Source organism: Drosophila novamexicana, unplaced genomic scaffold, assembly GCF_003285875.2.
Source record: "Drosophila novamexicana strain 15010-1031.04,08,12 unplaced genomic scaffold, DnovRS2.1 tig00000008-arrow-pilon, whole genome shotgun sequence".
Taxonomy (NCBI): Eukaryota; Metazoa; Arthropoda; class Insecta; order Diptera; family Drosophilidae; genus Drosophila; species Drosophila novamexicana.
The window spans coordinates 471,476-492,273 of NW_020824765.1; the positions used below are offsets into that span (position 1 = coordinate 471,476).

The 20,798-nt window shown below is 40.8% G+C and overlaps 1 protein-coding gene across 3 annotated transcripts; it reads left to right on the forward strand.

Moving 5' to 3' along the window:
- The first annotated feature begins 94 nt into the window (after positions 1-94).
- Positions 95-20,512, forward strand: LOC115760721 (caskin-2). Of its 3 annotated transcripts, none has more exons than XM_030702197.1 (6): positions 95-692; positions 7,240-8,224; positions 16,709-16,942; positions 17,614-17,859; positions 18,006-18,488; positions 18,556-20,512. In XM_030702197.1, exons 2-6 carry the CDS (start codon positions 7,292-7,294, stop codon positions 19,417-19,419), a joined length of 2,760 nt encoding a protein of 919 aa, XP_030558057.1. In that variant the 5' UTR covers positions 95-692; positions 7,240-7,291; the 3' UTR covers positions 19,420-20,512. The 3 variants fall into 3 exon arrangements, with proteins under 3 accessions (XP_030558057.1, XP_030558072.1, XP_030558064.1); XM_030702204.1 differs by lacking the exon at positions 95-692 and adding an exon at positions 3,106-3,121; XM_030702212.1 differs by lacking the exon at positions 17,614-17,859.
- The last annotated feature ends 286 nt before the right edge of the window (positions 20,513-20,798 follow it).

A 20,798-nucleotide genomic window follows, 5' to 3' on the forward strand; every position in this document is an offset into this window, starting at 1 on the left:
TCGGTATTTACTTAGTATTTCGCCTCTTTAAATCTGCAGTCACACTCAGTTATGTTTTTGTTTTCCTGCTAAGCGGTTCGGGTGGTTTGCGTCGCTCTGTCGCGCGAATCAGACGAGTGATAAAAAACGCATAAATTAATCAAATCTAGCATAAAATTAATAAATAATTTATAATAATAAATAATTTATTCGCACAAATATTTTAATAAATTGAGAGCGCCATACAGCGAGCACACGAGCAATTAAAACAACAAGTTCACAACAAAGAAAATGGCGGCGTAGCAAACAATAAAAACCAGCGACAACAACACGGTGCCAACTACGCAAGCAGCGCAGCTTAGTAAACTCTTTTTGGCTGCACAAAAAATTAATCTGGTTTTATGTTTTACTTTTATGAGTCGCGCGCGCGCCATTTGTATCTGTACAATTGTGTATGTGTGTGTGTGTGTGTGTGTGTCTGTGTGCCTGGGTGAGAGAGTGTTTGTAGAAAATACCATAAAACGTGCAGGCAACAACACAGCAACAAATACAATAATTAATGCCCTGTTACAGTTTTACATTTGTTTACTTTTGTGTGTCAACTTTCGTCGCGGTTGTTTTTTAATGTGATTACCTCGCTTTATGTCGTTTACTTTTTGGAAATTGAAACGACGAGTAAACAGTGGAAAAACGCTTTTCCACACATTTTAAAGGTTAGTATTTTAAAGGCGGCCGCAATCGCGCTCGTAATGTTTTTGTTTTGACATTCGTGTCCTGCTGCCGGCGTCGGCGCTGACGTCGCCATCTGTCATTTTGTGTGGCTCTTCTTCTTCGCCGTTTGTGTGTACAGGGCGCTACCAGCTGTTCGGCTCCTTTGTTAAGAGTGGCCAGGGCATCTGCAGGAAATTGGTTTTTGTTTCGAGACAATATGCAGCTGCGACTGCGGCAGCGGCTGCGACTGCGGCAGCGGCTGCGACTGCATCTGCTTATGTAATTAATAAACCAACACGTGTCAGTGTCGGCGGCATCAGCGTTCTGCTTGAGCGCCGTTGCTGACGCGTGCTGCAGACAACAATGGCGCTGCGGCAACTCTAGCTGTGCTGATGCTTACCATAATTTATTCCCATCGCCCGTTTGTTAACAAAACGCGCTCGTCCGCAATTAAATGTTAGGCTGTCATCTACGCATTGTCTTTGGCAGCACTTGTAAATTCAAAACGTGTTTACTTCATCTCTTCTTCTTGTTGAGCTTTGTACTCGTTGCAAAGCACTCAAATTGCGCCATAAAGCTCATACATATAAATCAATAGAAAGCGCAGTACAAACACTCACACACACACACACACACACACACACACACACACACACACTGACACAGGCTCATAACTCACTTGCTATAATGGGGAGCGACTCTCGCGTCCGCTCAGTATGCAGAGATTTGTGTGGGAATCAAATGACTTGACGACGCGTCGTTGCCGTCGCAACGTAACGCAACGCAACGCAACGCAAACGGCTCCAATGAAGTGTTAGAATTGTCGTTGATGTGGGCAGGGTTCAGTGGGCGGGGGGAGTAAAGTGGCAGCTTAGCGAGCGTCGATGTCATTTCGTTCAGCGAGAGCGCGCGTAGATGACAAAGACAGAAACAGAGAGCGAGAAAATAAGAGCGTGCGCAGGCCATTTAATAAAGTTGGAGCCTTTTTGAAGTTTCTGTGTTAAGCCCGTTTGGAGCGCGTGCTCGCTCTCTCTTTCTCTCTCACCCGCTGCTCGCTCTCTTTGGCTCTTATTGGCTTATGCGGCAAGCGAAGTGGTTGACTAGCCTGCGTCTGAATTTCTGTGCCTGTGTGTGTGTGTTGGTTTGAATGTGCTTTGTGGCATACATCGCACAGTGGGACAACTGCAATTAATTATAAGTTAAGCAAGCAGACCAAGAAATTTGTTATAAATAAATATGTTCTTAGTACATTGGTGTTTAATTTGACAAAGAGAATAATTAATTTTTTTTTTGTAAAATTGATACTGATAAAATTACTATAAAAATATTTGGAATATCCATAAAAATCACAGTGAAAGGTACTCCTTTACTTCAGGCCATCTGTTCACAGATTAATCATTAGAAAATTGTTCATAAAAAATAAACGATTAAAAGGATCAAAAAAGTTAAGCAAATGTTTATATTATTGATTTTATTGTTGCTTCTTACTTACCCTTGAATTTGAGTTACTTTAATGATATGGGCCCAGTTTTAAAACTTCCCATGCTAAACACGATTGAATGCAAATGACTAACAATCATTAAAGTTTTTCCCGACTCAATGGACTGACCTCTAACTCTTATCGTACCAATCTGGGGAAAATGAAAAATAACAATGTCAGGTCGTAAATATTCATAAGGTTTAGCTTGGACAGGTTTCCGTTCTGTTTTGAAATGTGATTTTGTCCACTGTGCGTGCATTGTACGACGTGAAATGAATGCATTTCTCTCAGGCTCCTGCTCCTTACTGCTCCACACTGTGGGGAGGTTGTATGCACACGCCTATAATCAAAGCGGCTGCCCCTGTTGCATTTATTAACTAATTTGCCAGCAACAATAAATTGCCATGAAATTGTTATTGTTTCAATTGCAACAAATTGGCTTGCCTGTGTCTATGCCGCTGGCAGCAAAAACAAAATTGAGAAGAGTTTCGAGTGCGGTAAATTGCGCGCACTCCAGCTCGCGCTCTCTCTCTCTCTCTCTCAATTGTCTCTCTTTCTGTAAACCTTTGGTTATGTACAGCAGGAGGACTCTGACTCGGACTCGGACTCGAACTTGAGCCGCGTTTTCAATACGCTTTGACTTGCGGTCGCCGTCGGCTCGTGCACGCTCCACCGTTTTTTCGGCTAGTTCTTCGTTTCTTTCAGCAGCAGCCGCCGCAGCGGCAAGTTTTTGCGCTGCCTTTTCATATGCTTTACTTGTTTTGTGTGTGTCGGTGTTAGTGTTACTTGCGTGTGTGTGTGCGCGCAAAAGAAATTTGCACAGAATTTTCCGACGCGTTTTTGTGCTACAAAATCAATTGCAATTTATGTAAAATATATAATTAATGCTCATTTAAATTGAGCTTTTGTGTTTCCCATTAAGGTTGCTCCGAAAATCAACGTTTTCAAATGGTAATTTACATATTTTAGCCACAGTTGTTGCAGATATTCAGCAGTAAGCTGTGTGTACGCATATATGTGTGCATGTATATATGTATATATATATGTCTGTGCGTGTGTGCGTGTGTGTGCGTAGTAGTAAACGCACTTTGCAAGTGGGTGGCAAGTGGTTAGGTACTAAAAAGTTCAATGTAGCTGTAAATGCTTTCTGTACACTCCACCTCCTGCTCCTGTTGTTGTTGTTGTTGTTGCTTTGTTCGCATTGCTCGCTTTACAACTTGTTCGCGTTTTTTGACCAAAAAGCAGAATTGATGGCCGCTTTTGGAGCTTTGCTGCTCTCAACGTACGTGCTGACAGCCTTATTTGGTCCGTCTGTCCGTCCGTCTGTCGGGCTCTTCTGCTGTCTGCCTGTCTGGTGCCATATGCGCTACGCATTCGTTTTGCATTAACCGTTAACTGCACGTATGTGTGTTGCTGCTCGTCTGCCCCGCACACACTCTTTACCCCCTCTCGCCCACACATTTGACACATCTTCGTTGTGTGTTGCATTTTACTCCTACGAGCTTTTATGGGCTCTTGTTTGCTCCGTTCTTGGCGTTGCCAGATGAAACCTGAAACAAAACGCAAGACAATGCAATAACAACTACAACAACAACGACGACAACAACAACATCGGCAACAACTCCCTTTACAGGCAAAACAAGTTTATGCTGCCTGCGGCCATTGTTGTTGCTTTTTCTGTCCTCTCCTCTGCTTTGCTTCTTGCAAGATCAACATCTCCAGTTATCGACAGGCAGCGACACCATCTTACTTTGTTGTTGTGCTTGTAGCTGCTGTTGCTGCTGCTGCTGCTGACAAAACATGCTGCCAACAATGCACAAAGTACACGAAAACCTAGATTCACACAGTGGGGCGTGGCAAGCCGACCAAAAAATGAAATGTAAGAAAAATGCAGCCAAAAACTTTTTATCAGCTTTGCATTTTAGGGAAAGCATGGAAAAGCGTCTCATGACATATGCAAAGCACCCGCAACAAAAGTGAAACAACGCTTGATAAGCGCACAAGATACCCTGTAAGCAATAGTAACGAAAGACTAGCATGCATTGTAAATGAAATCCTAACTATAAAGCAACTAACTATATCTGGTAACTCGAAGAACTTTAATCTTGGAAAAGATAACGACTTTAGTCAAAGCTCTTCACCCCTGTTTTATATTACATCTCTACAGGGTGAACGAAGAGCCATTGTCAATAAGTCGCGCTATTAATGAAGTGTTGCCTGGGCGGTCCCTTTATCTAGCGTGCTTAATGACACCCACCCACACACAGAGAGAGAGAGAGAGAGAGAGAGAGAGAGAGACACTTACACACACATAGATCCCAGTTAAGCACCGTTAATAAACATGAGAATGAGACTCGCTTCATTTGATTTCAGCCTCCGCCGCCGCCGCCGTCCCCTGCCTATTTGAGGTCCAGGTCCCATTGCCAGTGTGCCATATGAATCTGGGCACTGCAGTGGGTTGGGTTGAGGTCGGGCAGTGGGGGTCGTTTTTATCGGGGGTGGCTGGGCAACATCAACTTAGTTGATGTGGTGCCTGGCCTGATAGATTGGCCGTGTTGCCGTTGCCATTTTATTGCGCTCCATTTGGCTGATTACTCATGCCAGTAAACTTTAACGGCGCACGGCGACGATCACAGTTGATAGACTTTCAGATACACTTACGCAGGCAGCTGGTAATTAATTGGATATTCTGTCAGTTACTCAATATTGATTGGTTTTGGCTATTTTGACAGCTTTAAGTTGATCAATTTATAGACGAAGCATGCCAATTGTATATTAAACATTGTATTTAGTTTTATATTTATTCAAATTAATTAGCCGGAACTTAAAAGTTAATTAAACTGTAAAAAGACTTGAATGAAATGTTGTTCCCTCCGAAATACTCACAAATATGTTCAAAGAACTCCACACAATATTTGCAATAGGAGACTTATTCTCATAAATAATAAGCATGTCGTATAAGTTCTTATCGGAACCCATTCAAAAAATATTCAAACTTTACAACTAACTCTCAATACTCCCACAATGAGAAGCGTATCAACTTTGCGGTCCCTTTGTGCTGTTCTATACGTATTTGTGTCTGCCTGCCTGTCACTGTGTGTGCGTGCGTGTGTGTGTGTGTGTGTTTAAAGCACTGGCAACCATAATTATTTTTAGTTGCTCAGCGTTTTTGCTGCTAACTTCAAAACCGCAACTCCGCTACATGGTACACACACACACATAAGCGATGAGTGTGTGTGTGTGTGACTACAACGACAATCAATAAATCTTTCAGCCTGCGCTGCCCTTTGTAATAGTTTTGTATTGTGTGCGGAGTTTCTAATAGGAAAAGGCCGCCCAAGCGTCCAATTGCATTTCCAATCAGTTTTTCTGCTCATGCACTCACACACACACATACGTATCCGCACTGGCAAGTGGTGTTGTGCTCATTATGATTACTCACCACCCACACCCACAGCCAGCAGCAATAACAACAACAACAACAACAACAGCAACTGCAATAGTTTTTGTATTATCTACGCCAGAGGGCGTCCTGTGTGCCATGTTTGCAATTAAATGTGCAAGCAACAAAAGGCAACACCGAAATGTACTCATAAAAATGGGCAGTAAACAACACGCAAAACGAAACAAAAAAATAAATAAAACGGTAAAAAAAAGCAGACAAACAGAAAATGTTAGCCCAAAATGCAAGCCGGCCGCACGGTTCAACAACATCTGCAAATGTGCAGCTGGGTGAACGGGGTGTGTGGGTGGGTGACAACAACAATAACAGCAACAACAAATCGCAACCCACATTTGTGTATCGTTCGCAGTTTTTGATATACTACCCTACTACAACTCTGCTGCCTCTGCCGCTGCCGCTGCCTCCTGTCGTTATTTTGTGCGCTCTCTCTCTGTCTCTCTTAGTGATTGCGCTCACTCTCTGGACGGCGTTTGCCTCTCCCGCGCCTTCGGCTGCAGTTTTTCGTTAATTTTCGTTTCACGTCGCATACATAAAAATTCATTAAAGGCAGTCGACGACGTCGACGGGCTTGTAAATGAAATTTACTACTGCCACCGTTTTACGTGTTGTTTTTTTTTTTAGCTTTTGCTCCGCTTTTGCTACGTTTCGCCTTTTTATACTCCCACACACACACACAGACTTTATGAAATTTGGCACCTGCTTTACTCTTTCGTTACTCTCGTCCCTCTGCATGCGTTTGTATGAGTGTGTTTACGTGCCTGTGTGCATGTCGACCGGCCGGGCATCGAGTACTTAATCGAACAGGTGGCCGTTGTTGCAGTTAGCATGTTATCGATAAATGCTGCTCTTAATCGTTTTGGAATTTAACTGTTTCACCAGAACTGCATATTAAAGCAGCTACTTTCGTACTTGTTATTGCTTCCGAGTATTTCGCGGCTTTGTTCTCGCTAATGCTAATGACATGGCCAGGCAGTAGCTCTGTTCGTGACTTTTGCCAGATTTGCGCTGCCGCCGCCGCCGCCTGCCTGTGCATTTTTCAAGTGTATTATGATGTCGCGCCTAGACAAGCCACAACTGGAAGCCGCCCTTCCTCCCTCCCTCCCGCTCGCCCCTCAAATCACAGCCCACAGTCAACGAACTTTGACATCGTCTTTTCACTTCTCTCCCCATACCGTCTCCCCACAGTGTTTGTTTATAGTTGTGTTTGGTGAATGAAATTTGTAATACGATGCTGCGGGCGCACAGTGGGTCAGTTTGAACATTTCGCTAAGTAAAAAAAAATATTTTCTATAAATGGGAATAAAAAATGTATATTTTCAAATATTAATTTATTAATTTTTTGCGCTCCAAGCACTGTCCATGTTTAGTAACTTTTCGTTTTTGGCCCACTGTGCAGCGAATGTTTGTGCAACTCTCGTGCACTGTGGCAGTTTATTGACTTGCCGCAGCGTGCGCATAAACAGTGTGACCCTATTTTTAGCTAGACCAACGAAAATATATGCCCAATTATGCAGATTTCCCCGTCCTCCATACATCTGCTGCACATCTGTTAGCCGCGATATTTTCTAATGCAGTTTTTATTTGCTTTTTCCCCCTCGTCTCGCAGGAGTTGCCGCAGCTAATTTGGCCAGCGCGGCCAGCTCTAACAGAAGCGCGCCATGCATCGCTCACTGAAGCCGCACGCATCGACGGCACAAGCTAAAAAGGTACAGCCGCCAACCATACCGGGAGATCAGCAGCCGACGCCTGCCTCGCCCATTGGCCATCATCAGCCCCTAATACCGATCTACAGGCTGAGCGGACCATTGCGACACCATCAACAGCAGCAACAACAACAACAACAGCAGCAGCAGCAGCTACTGGACGATGGGATTTGTAGCATGAGTGGCAGCAGCATTGTATCGTCGCCCTCGCTGGAGGAGGGCGGCTTCAACCTGCCGCGCGAGACGAGCGTGGCGCTGCGCATGAAGGATGAGACGGCACCCGGAGCAGCAACTGTCGGGGTAAGCTCTGGCAGCAAGCCCCCGGCGCAGGCTCCGCTGCCACCCAGCATTGTGGCATGCCCGCCGCCCGTGTTTTGCGCAACGCTGCGCGAGCCGCTCACCCACAAGGCGGCGGTTTACTATCATCAGCAGCTGGCGCTGCAGGAGGATCAGGGCATTGACCTGACACAGTCGCCTGGTCGCGATTCGCCGGGCTCATCATCGGGCTCGGCTGGCTCTGGCTCACGACATAGCACCGCCAGCCTTGACTCGGGTCGTGCCTCCTCCTATTTGACAGGCGTATCCTCGTCGGGCGCTTCTATACGCGCGCCGCTCTCCTCACCCCGCTGCAGCTCGGTCAGCTCCTGCTCGATTGGCAGCGTCGATCGGCAGCGGAACGATGAGCTAATCATTGACTGGCTGCTCGAGATGAAGTACGAGGAGTACGCTCAGCTCTTTATAGCCGCCGGCTACGATTTGCCAACGATTGCGCGCATGACGCCCGAGGATCTCACCGCCATTGGCATCAAGAATCCGCATCATCGCGAGCGCATTAAACAGCGCATCGACAAGCTGCAGGTGCTCGACAATTTGCCACACTTTGTGCCGGTAAGTAAACAAAGAGACCCGCCTCGCCCATCCCACCCGGCAACTTGCCAACTCGACCCAACCGGTTCCGCTTTTCTATCTAATCAGGCAAACAACTCGTGATATTTGCATAAAGTCAACCTAGTCATAAGTCAACACACACACTAATTTGTCAAATTGGCATTAATTGCGGCATACTAAAGGTGAATATACATATTTGGCTAGGGAGGCGCAACATCTGACGATCGCAAAGTACTAAAAATTCTCTTTATACTCATGACTAGTTGTCAAGTAGTTACCGACTCGTTTCTAGATTCTTGCCATAAAAGTTGCCTACGATTTGTTAGGTGAGATTTTATAAGTAAAATTAACTGAAAATACATCCTCAAATACAGTTGAAACTCAATTACACGGAAATCTGTCAACCGGAAACATATATTATCCGCTGATTGTTTGATTTTATGCCACTTTTAACCTTTATTATATGTTAGTCAAAGGGAAACAGGAATAAATCTGGGTAAACAGTGGTATAAATGAAATGAAAACAAATTTTAAAACTATGTATGATAATATTTTTGCTTTGAGACTCTTCTAACTAGGACTTTCGATTATCCTTGAAGAGCTCAGTCCCAAGCATCACGGATAATCGAGGATCAGTTGAATTGCTTTCCATACTCTCGTGATGCATGTATATTAATGGGTTGGGAATTAGCATGTTCTTTTAAAGAAATTAAAATCATAATAATAACATTCTTGAATTCGAAATCTAAATCGAAATCTCAATTATCCGTATTAAACTCGTTTCCGAACATCACGAATAATTGTGGATCAATTGAATTGCATTTCTATTCTGGGTACGACATACTGTGGGGATTGACAGATCCTTGTAAAAAAAATTTATATTGGATTAATATTTTTAAATAGTTATAGAGCACATTCCCATCAACTTGATTTCTATCTTGTTCGTCTTATGAATTAAAGCACGCTTTTTGGCTAACCTGTCTTTCAGGATTTTTTGTCAGTATATTTTAAGATATATTAGGTGTATCGATGATTCTGTATTTATGAAAGACGATTCTGTAAATAGGGTCACTTTAGTTAATTTATTTAAAAATTATGTGATAAGACTAAAGGAAATTATAATGCTGCTGTAACTGATATCTAGAGTCCAATTTAATAGGGTTTTGATCAATGCGCTGTAAAATGTGTTTACATTTTCAAGAAGAAAAGAATTTTAAGAGTTTTCGATTCAAAACATGCACTGACAGAGTTTTTTTTCGAATGTCTGTAACCTCGTGCTGTTCCAATTAAATTTAATTAAGTTAAAAGGCAAGAAAGGGGAAGAGGGGAAGGGGAAGGGGCATTAACCTAATCGCATAGATAAGCAGACTAGATCAGATTTCTAAATACACCACGTAACGTAATATGTAATTTAATAGCTTCCCACGGCTTAAATGTCAATAAATATATATATCTATATCTCTGCATGCACGAAGATCTCTCATCTCTATAAGCTTTGCTGGATTGTTCCAACTAGTTCGCTTGTTTATTATTTTTTGGTTTTTGTGTGCAGCTTATCTTTTATATATGTTATTTCATTAAAAAGGCATTTGCAATCGTGCTGCAAAAACTCGTTTCTCACATACTGAGGCGGCCCCCATAGCATAAAAAAGCGCCGTCAGCCAACTGTTTTTTTTTTTTTTTTTTATTATTTTATTTTTATTGTTAATGAAAGAATTTCGTTTAATATGCGCACATTAATTCCCATCAACAATTCATTAAAAAACACACTCGACTATATAAACAGACGGCGAATGTAAAAACAACGCGAGCTTCGTGAAGTTATCTCGAGTTTGCCAATTTATTCAACGTGTTGGCGCCTTTCCAGGTGACATTCAGCTCAGGTGTGCAAAGGGGCCGGGCGGGGGAGAGCACTGGGGAGCAGTTGAGGTATTGACTCGTAGCTTGGCGGGGCTTATTGAGCTCCGGGTCTCAAGTGTTCGTTGGCATTGATCCGACAGATCAAAAAGTTAATCAAAAGAGCTTGTGCATCGTGTTCGACTTGGTTACAACTAATTGCCGCAACTGGATTTATAAGGAGAGTGTAATTAATAGATTAAAGAGTGAACTTGCCAGATAACAAGTTACAATTAAACCACAACTGATTATTAAGCTAATTTCCGAGGTCCAGTTTCTAAGCAAAACAAAGTCGATTAAAGTCAAATTGAATTTGTATGGAAAACATTTTAATAGCTGAAAGATATAGATATAGGTAAATATATAGATAAAGATATATATATATAGATATAGATATAGATATAGATATAGATATAGATATAGATATAGATATAGATATAGATATAGATATAGATATAGATATAGATATAGATATAGATATAGATATAGATATAGATATAGATATAGATATAGATATAGATATAGATATAGATATAGATATAGATATAGATATAGATATAGATATAGATATAGATATAGATATAGATATAGATATAGATATAGATATAGATATAGATATAGATATAGATATAGATATAGATATAGATATAGATATAGATATAGATATAGATATAGATATAGATATAGATATAGATATAGATATAGATATAGATATAGATATAGATATAGATATAGATATAGATATAGATATATATATAGATATAGATATAGATATAGATAGAATAATAATTGTTTTATCCAAATACTTCTACTATAATATTCCACTACATCTTTTTCTTACTGAATCTCCCCATATTTACACCACTCTATAAATTGGATATACGTATATATATTTAATATATTACGCATCAATTTACAGTTTACTTAGCTTATCGAAATATAAAACTTGCCGATACTGCTAATACATATATCACGCTCTGAAAGAAAAGTTCCGCCACGAAAATGCACAACGTTGTCTTATGCACATAATTTTTGATGTGCGACAATATCCGATATAATACGTGACATAACGAAGTGCAACGCGATTGTCTATTCGATATGCACTTCACGTGCACCCAAAACAAGCCCGCGACACAAGTTTCTCATAACCAAATGTGGTGCTCGAGCCCTCTTAAAACCCCATTTTAAGCAGTCTCGGAGCATTACAATTAAAGTAACTGAACAAAAGTATAATTACAATAATCGTTAAACGTGTCGCTTGTATAGATAAACTTTTTTATAAACCCAAACAAAGCAACTAGGAAGAAAGTACCCAATCTTTTTACCTTTGTACTAGAACTGTAAAACAGAAATATATGAGTATTTATTTGCTGAACATAGCTGCTATCGATATTTTTCGAGTTCTTAGTATCAACACCAAGATAGTATCGATAAAGATTAGACTATCGACTAAAAAGTGATCATAACGTATGACTTGAAACTGATCGTCTTAGCATTTAAAAAAAAACGATCATTATTAAACTAAGCAAGTTTTACTGATCCGCTCAACTGCCAGTATCGATAATTATTAATATATGAACCTGTAGCTGATCGTCGAAGATCTGATAGTATCGATCATTATTGAACTATCGACTCAAATTGATATTTATCGGACTCTTAGAGTCCATAAAGCACCCCATAGCAAGTTTTAGTTATAGTCAAAACTATTCGATAGCATTTAGCCTTATTAAACTATCGACTTTAAACTGATCGTCGAAAGTCTTCTAAACTATCGATATTTATAAAGCTATCGACTTAAAAATTGGGGTAGCTCAAAGAGCAAACAAACAAACTATTGAGTAATAGCAATTAAACAATGCATTTTCAATCGACCAAATTATTTTTCATATAATATAAACTTTACTTGTTTTAGATACAATTTTCGAGTCGCAATCATAAAGAAGGTTCAAGTCATGCTACTCGCTCGAAAAACGAACCGTTCATAATACGTTAGCCATGCATTCAGCATTTGATTTTATAACCCGCCCTCAATGACACCTTTGTGAATACAACAAATACTATTCACATTTACCACAATGCAACCGTCAACAGTATAATCCCCAAGTTTTAACTGCATTTGAAGTTTGTCTGAATCATTGATTTCGTCAGCCAACTCGAGCTCTAGGCTCGAGACTCGCACTCGCACGCGCATTCCCCGCCGCCCACCTGTCTTGGCTGGACCTGGGTCGTGGTCTGTCGGCTGCCCACCTGCCTGCCTGCATGTGGCATGAATGCGCTTACAAAATGCATGTGTTGTTTCCAACTGAAACTGAAATATCATTTATCGCCTATCTATTTCTATCTCTGGCTCGAGCTCAAGCTCTGAAATTCGAACCGCATTCCATAGTTACTCGCTCTTAATTGCTTGTTTCAAATTATAACCTCCGGTTAACATGTTTTGTTTTTTTGGTTTTTCGTTCAGTTTTCATTATCTGCCATTGGAGATCTTTTGTTTTGCCATTTGTTTAATAACCGAGCGTATTTATTCATGTGCCAATATCTCGACCGATTTGTGACGCTTTGAAGCTGTGCAATTTTTCAAGTCCAATATGACCTCAGCTTTTATTTTAGATTATTGTGTTCGCGCTTGGTTTTGTTATACTCTGAACCAATTCAAAATGGCCATAAAGGGTATAATGTTTTTGTGCAAATGTATGTAACAGGCATATATATTCTTGATCAGCATCGATAGCCGATGCCCGTCAGAAACTGTAAGAGTAAGACTCTTTAAACGTGAGGCCTTCTAGTGCCCGCGCAGTATATTATACATTCCGATAGTTGATAACTTGCCCCGTTGCCAAGCAATCGATAAATATCGATATTGAAATACTGTTCTTCGAGCAAATCTCTTTGGTTTTATGAGCTAGAGCCACTAAATTTGCCATGTACCATCTGGAATAGTATTAACAAATCAAGTATCTTTCAGTTTTAAGCTGATAAAAGAACATTGAGGGTATTCCCTAGTCGGTATGCCCGACTAGAGCTCTCTTACTTGTTTTTCAGTTGAAATATATGCGCCATAATATTTCACTGGCTGTGTAGAAGTTTTATCTTTTATTTTGTATTTCTTATTTGCTGTTTATACAACACTCCGTGACTGTTTTCGCAAGTTTGTGCCGTTTGCTGCTGAGAGTTGTTAGCTCTGGTCGAGTTATACTCTTATCGCTCTCGCATAGTACGTACAGGCCGACTTTTGTTATTTCTTGCGCTGATCTTGAGCGCCAACCTCGCCTTGGGTGTGGCTCACAACTTACATCATGCCCATATAGTGGGTATGCATATTGTATATATATAGATATTTAGTGCTGGGAATGTAACTTTCTGCACGCGCATGCAAATTGTGCGGGGCACCCTCATTAGCTGACATTTTCAAAATTATAAACGTAGAAGAAAAAACACATTTTATTTTTTGCACTCAACCGGCGCTTTCTTTAGCTGCGCGAGCATTTTTATCTGGCGAAAAAGGAAACAAAGCAAAATACCTCAGAGCCAGAGGGTCGAGAAAAAAAATGTTATTAAACATCGTCAACGATATGTCGTTGGCAGTCTCTTGGCCCGGCTCATACCTTTTCATAAAGCGGCAACAAAAACCGCAATCAAGCAACGACCTTGAGGTTTATACCAAGGGCTTGTTGCCGTTATTAGACTCTCAAATGGTATTTAGTTTTCGGTCTGGCGTACTCGTATTTAACTATATACACACATATGCATGCGTATATGACCAGAAAGAACGGCCATACTTGACACGCCGAAGAACTAATACCCTTCCGGGCATGTTTCATAGAAATGCTTTGATACAAAAGCTTCAAATGCGAACAGTTTTTCCAGTCGCAACATGATACAGTAGCCCGATTTGAGATCATTTAGCAGATATGTTAGATTTGAATATCTTGAAGGAATGTTGAGAATGTTTAGAATTATAACTTATTTAAAGATCTATGCTTTCGCTAGATCAATCTAGCTAGATAGATCAGTCAGATTTAGGTATGATTTCGGCAAGTTTGAAAGAGATATGGTGTGAAACAGAAATAGAATAACTTTATTTTCGACATCAGGTATTATGATCCGATCAGGCTGGTTAGAAAAAAACCTGCAACAATTCCTGCAAGGCAAATGACATATTGACCTGCTTATATCAACTGATCAGGAGTATGTAAATCTTCAACTTCTGTGCCTTGTCTACTTCGTGACTAAATTACAATACATTCTACAAGGGTATATGAATATATATTCAATGCATATATACATGTATATACTTTTTTTTGGTACCTCCAGCTTGCTAGCAAACCAGTTTTTATTTTCGCTGTTGACCATCTTGTTGTTGCCTGAGACTGGCTGCTGTTGCTGCTGTATGCGGGTCTGTTTGGTGTCATGCCATATGCTACCTGCTAATGAGTTTTCAAATTAGAAAAAAAAAACAAAATATATGCGCTCATATATCTGCGGTATGTGTCTGAATGACGTTAAATAAATATGATTTCTAAAGTTTTATGGAATATATATGCATGTGTGTGTCGTGCCCAAGCGAGATGCTCTCTACAAATATGAAATATGATTAGCATCTTTGGATTGCGCATTCAGGCAATTATGGAGCAGTATGGAGCTTTATAGCTGAACTCGGTTTAGTTAGACTTGGAGCAAATACAGCTGCGAAAAGTAAGCAAACATATTTTTTGCAGATCAGATATTTGTAGAGTATTGTATACACACCTGGAGTTGGGCAACTGTAAAACTATTTATGCGGAACGATTGACTGATTGATTGAGTAACTAATTACAGAGCAAAGCACAGCACAGACCATAAGAGCTAGGTACGCATCTCCGCTAAGACGGGCTTTGGGCAAATTCCACCCGCAACTGTGGAAAATTTGTGGAAACGGTTGTACGTTTTTTCTCCGGATTCTCATTTTCAAAGATCTCTACCTGATTCAGATGTGCAGCTAATGTCTACAATATATTTTTTATGAATAAGTTGTTGGAGACTTTGGACAACGCTTAGAGTTTTTTGTAGAGTTTATATGAAGATTTTTTATAAGGTTGACAACAGTTAGGGAGAAAGAATGAAAGATAGTTAGCGAGAGAGAGATAGAGAGAAAGGACGATAGAGAGAGAGAGAGAGATGATAGTCCCAAAAATGTTCTTAAAACAGTTTTTGTGTAGATTTAATAAAAAATAATTAAGCCAAAACAAGCTGAAAATTACATTGAGCAATAAGCAAGTAGAGAATAGTTTAATCTTAAAACTTAGTTTTAGGAATGTTATCATATTAAAGTTTTTCTGCAAACAGCAAGTCGGGCAAAAAAAAGTTGATTTTATATTCTCCAAGTAAGCACAACATCGAACCAGACGGACACAGATAATTGCCGCCTCTAAGCTGATTGTCCACACTTTTGTAGAGCCCTTGTAAAGTCTACACAACTTGTGCAAAATCAGTTTTCAATCGCAAAGGAATGAAAAGCATCCAACAACATTCCCATTGCCGCTTTTTATTAAATAGAAATCAACGGCAATTTAGATGGCAAGCATAAAAATCAACAGCTTCAAAAGTTATTAACACGTCATACGAAAAACAAGCAGCGGTAGCAGAGTGAGCACGTGTTGCTCGACGGGAAGATACCTCGCTTTTCTATACAAAAACTTTCAGATTTAGAAGTTATGTCGTATAATATATATGTCGCAAGGGACTGAGAGGGGCCAGAGACAGAAAATTGATAACGTTTTCCCTTCAATAGAAGGAGGCAACAGAACTTTGGTAACTCTGGTATTTGATAGCCGATCGTTATGAAACTCTTGATCTTAAAAAGTTTCATATCAAGCTTAATATATATATAAAATCAAGAATGGAGCATTCAAAATTCCCGAAAAATGAAAGTAGAACTGATTGAATCACAAACAAATGTCTCTAGTTCAAAGATCAGAGAGGATAATTATTTAATTATAAGAATAATTATTCAAAAGAAATAATTACATCTGCAGTTGCGCAGATAAATACGTGTGCTTATTTTTCATCATATGCTGTAGCCAACGTATGATTACAGGGTATAACAAAATGCTGATGTTGATGATTTTCGACTGCCTGCCATTGCATGTGTGTACGTGTGTGTGCGTGTGTGTCTGTGTCTATGGAAACTTTGGCTACCGTTTAATGGCTGACAGCAGCAGCAACGGCGACGAGTTTGTCTCTTTACCCGTTTCTTTATGTTTGTGCTGTGACGCGATTTATGTCATATCTTATCAATTACAACTGATTAGAGCCGCGACGAGCTCGCATCAGCAACGAGACAAAACGCGCTGCTCGCAGTACCCGCTAACCAAAAGCGGCTCCACAGCCCGCAGCTCCCCCTCCACCCCAAACCCCCGCACCTAGCGAACTGACGCGGTGTGTGGTATCAGCGCTTTGGCCTGGAATTAGTTCATGGACAAATTGTAGCTTGAATGCCCGTCTGATGGGGTTGCTGCTAATCAAATGTGATTAGCCGTCAACACACGCACACTCCAACAAAAATGTGATCGACATAAACTAATAGCTGCCATTTATCTTTATCCACAGGGCTCAATTGAGGAATGGCTGCAGCTGTTGCGCTTGGAGGAGTACATACAGCCGCTGCTCGAGCAGAACTACAAGACGGTGCGCGATGTCACCCAAGTGACTTGGGAGGATCTCGAGGACATTGGCATTGTCAAGCTGGGACATCAAAAGAAAATACTGCTGGCCATCAAGCGGGTCAAGGACATTATCAGCGGCAAATGGAATCCGGGCGGTACCAATGCCTATCAGCAACAGGTAAGAGCCAGGGCATATCATGAACATAGACATAGAAATAGACGTAAATAATTAGATCCGGGGGTTATATAGTAGGGGCGTGACTGCTAAGAATGACGTCAAGCGGAATAGTTTTTGAGTTCTTTGTTTACGGCGTATGCTGAATTTCATTTTATACTATTTTATATATATTTTCCTTAATTGTTTTCTATATTTAATATATTTAGATTTCTTTGATATTAAAATTAATGTGCTAAAAATATATTTCTTCAAATATTCCTGTTTTAATGTCCGTATTTAAAATCGTATTTAAATGCATATATTATTTTTTTTTAAATTAAGTAATTGTGCACTTAAATTATGCACATTTAATTCATAGCTAAGTATTATTTTATATCTAATTGAATATATCTAAGTTACTTTTGAATATTATATCTAAGTTAATTTTTCGATATTGTAGTTTTTTTAATAGACTCTTTAACATATTTTTTAAAGCATTTCTTATTTTTTTTTTAATATTTTTACAATTTTTATTGGAGTATTTTGATTTATAGTAATTTGTTTTGATATTTTAATGATACACCTAAAATGTTATTATACTTTTTAAAGATTCATTTTTAATTTTATAAATTATTCTAATTTTTTTATTTCTCACTTCTTTTCATATTTATTTTGTTAATGGCAACCATTAGGAATACCAGCGCAAGCCTTGGCAATTCAATGTGCCCATACCCAGTACGCCATCTTATGTGCCTACCACGCGTGTCTCCTGGGACGACACAAAGATCTATGCGACGAGCGCGAATGTGAATACCATGGCCAACGGGCTCAGCGGTGGCCACAGCGGTGGCCTAAGCACCGCCAGTGGGGGGGATGCCTACTACTGCACGGGCAGCAATCACGAATGCTGCAACGGCAACGATGTGGTGCTCATTAAGGTGGGTGTGCGGTCGGTCGGTCGGTCGATTGGTGGGTTGGTGGTTTGGGGGGTGCTCGACAAATGGACGACTGTCGTCCTTGAACTTTAAGTGCCACTGTGAGTCAGTCAGCGAGTAACTAATGCACTCTGTGCTATCCATTGCAGGTGCGTCAGCCGCGCGGCAAGAGCCTGGAATCGCTCGAGGATATACACGACAACAGCACGCGCAGCCATTTGACCTTTAGCCACTATACCACCACGGACTATGGACACTTTGGGCCGCCCACGACAGCGGCAGCAGCAGCAGCAATGGCAGCAGCTGCCACACTTCAACAGCAGCAACATCATCAGCTGCTCCAGCAGCAGCAGCAACAACAGCAGCAGCAGGCGGCGGCAGCGCGTCTATTGGGCAGCAATGCCGCTGCCATGGCCTGGCGACGTTCCTACGACGATGGCGACATTACACCCACCAACGATGCCACGCGCGAGCTGCTCTACGAGGAGGGCGGCGGCACCTTGCCACGCCAGCAACGAGGCATACTCCAACGAGCTGTGCTGAATACCATGCCGCCACTGGAACATCATCACTACATGAATGCCGCGGCGGCGGCGGAGTATGTGACAGCCGGTGGTGCTGATGGCGCAACAGTAAGTATCAGTTGAGACGTGACGCCTTTTTGTCCAGCTCAATGCTAACAACTTTTCCCTCGTGCAGTCCTATCTGAGCGGCAGTCCCTTGACGGGCAAGAAGATTGCGCCCGAGCCACCGCGACGTCACTGCAGCATACGCAACTCGCGTCAGTTGAGCGTGGACGCTTCCCAGCAGGCTGCAGCCGGTGGGGCTAACCAGCAGCAGCCGCAGCAGCAGCCGGCACAATCGCAGCACATGTTCTATGGCCACACGGCGCAGCATTGGCAACAGCAGCAGCAGCAGGCGGGCGGAGTTAATTCACAGCAGCAGCAGCAGCCGATCTATGCCAACTATGCGACCATACAGCAGACAACTGCCGAGATACACTGCGAGAAATATCACGACAATAAGTCAAACTCCAGCATCGATTCTATTGACACGATACCGTTCGCCAATGAGAACACCGGCACCATCAAGCAACGTCTGCTCAATCGGCCAGAGCTGCAGTCGGGCGGAGCTAGTGCGGGACAGCATGCGGCCGGCACGCACTTGCATTCCTCCAGCTCCAGTTCCAGCTCGTCGTCGACGAACACCATTGCCAACATAGCGCACTCGTTCCACTCGCTGAAATCTTCCAGTTCGCTGCACGATGCAACAATGGCGCGCAGCGACAGCATGAACAGCACAGCGAGTGCCGGCAGCAGCGCCTTGCATCTGCGCTCACCCACCTTGGATCTGGCTAGTGGGCCAGGCAGTGGCCCTGAATCAGGAGCATCGCCAGAGCCAGCTGCAACGGCAGCTGCACCCACCGCTGTCGGCACAGTGCCGCCCAAGGTATCGGTCAATGTGCTCAACGATATTGGCAATATGTTGGCCAACTTAACAGATGAACTGGACGCCATGCTCGAGGAGGAAAAGCGCGTGGGCCTCAACATTGACAGTGAGTAAAGGACGCGCCGCAACCACAACAACTACAACTACAACAACAACAATCCGATAGTCCAAAGTTTCCTTAAGGTGAACTCCCGCAACTCGTGCCCCAATTGTGAACGAGAAACATTCACGTAGTGTAGCTGAATTGTGTAATCGTATATATAGTTACGCCCACTCTTTGTTTGTTTGTAGTCCGCGTCAATTATCAGTTCTTGTTTTAAATATTAGGCTCTAATTTCAGTACTAACTATAATTTTATTGATTAAGTTAAAAGTTGTAAAGTTGCATGAAGGGAGGCACCTTTTTAGAAGAAATTGGTATATAGAATGTTATGGCCGAACTTGTGCTTAAACAAAATGTTGCAATTATTTGTTACTATTAAAAGTAACATGTTTTTTCATTTTTTTTCACACATTGCATTCAATTTCCTTATAAATTTGAAAGTAATCATAAGTTTTTAATTGTCAGACATTCCAAAACATTTGAACAAAGATTTACTTTTGTTCGCGCTGTAACATGAATATACCAATTCGTAAATGTTTAAGTTTTACAATTTATTTGGACGAGGCCAGTTTTATAAATTGATTATGATTTGTAAGCACAATATTTAGGTGTGTATTAAATGTAACTCGATGAACTAAAACAGAAAAGCTTTCGAAAAACGTATACTTTTGTACTTTCCCTATGAATGTTAACAAAAACAGAACATACAAAAACGGCAGAAATAATTAACAATTTATTAACAAAATGATAGCAAACAATAAAGAATATCTGAAGATAATGAAAAGTAAGCGCAAATTGCATATACGCAACAATTGCATAGTTAATATATAGCGTAAAATATATATATATAAATAATATATGTATACATTAATAAATATATAAACAAAAAATCATTTATATGGCAAGTATTTAGAGGTTTGATACTGAACAAGAAATGCAACAGCAGGAAAATTGAAAGACATATACAAAAGTAATAAATAAACTGCAAAGCACACAAACAAACAACAACAACAACAACAACAAAACACACACAACAAAAGCAACAAAACTATTTAGTAAACGTCTAAGCAACATTTAGTTAACCAACATTTGTATTTTGTTAAAAGAAACATAGATTTTTGTTACAACTAGAAATCAAATCAAACTACAAATTCAGTTGTTTAAGCATCATTTAAAGTGAACACTTGGGTTTTATATATATTTAAAATATGTATACAAAAGAAAAGAAGGCAAAACAAGCAAAATCAATGTATAATTAAGTGTTATTCCATATAAGCTATAAAATGCATTATATTAAATATACAAATTATATATATATTTAAATATATATTAGCGTTACATTAAGCAAGCAAATACGGGCATTAATGCTAAATAACGTATAGAAATTCCGT

Coding starts and splice junctions, on each gene's coding strand:
- LOC115760721 (XM_030702197.1), top strand. CDS start 7,292: ATGCATCGCTCACTGAAGCCGCACGCATCGACGGCACAAGCTAAAAAG. Junction 8,225..16,708: donor ATTTGCCACACTTTGTGCCG/GTAAGTAAACAA, acceptor CTTTATCCACAG/GGCTCAATTGAGGAATGGCT. Junction 16,943..17,613: donor CCAATGCCTATCAGCAACAG/GTAAGAGCCAGG, acceptor GGCAACCATTAG/GAATACCAGCGCAAGCCTTG.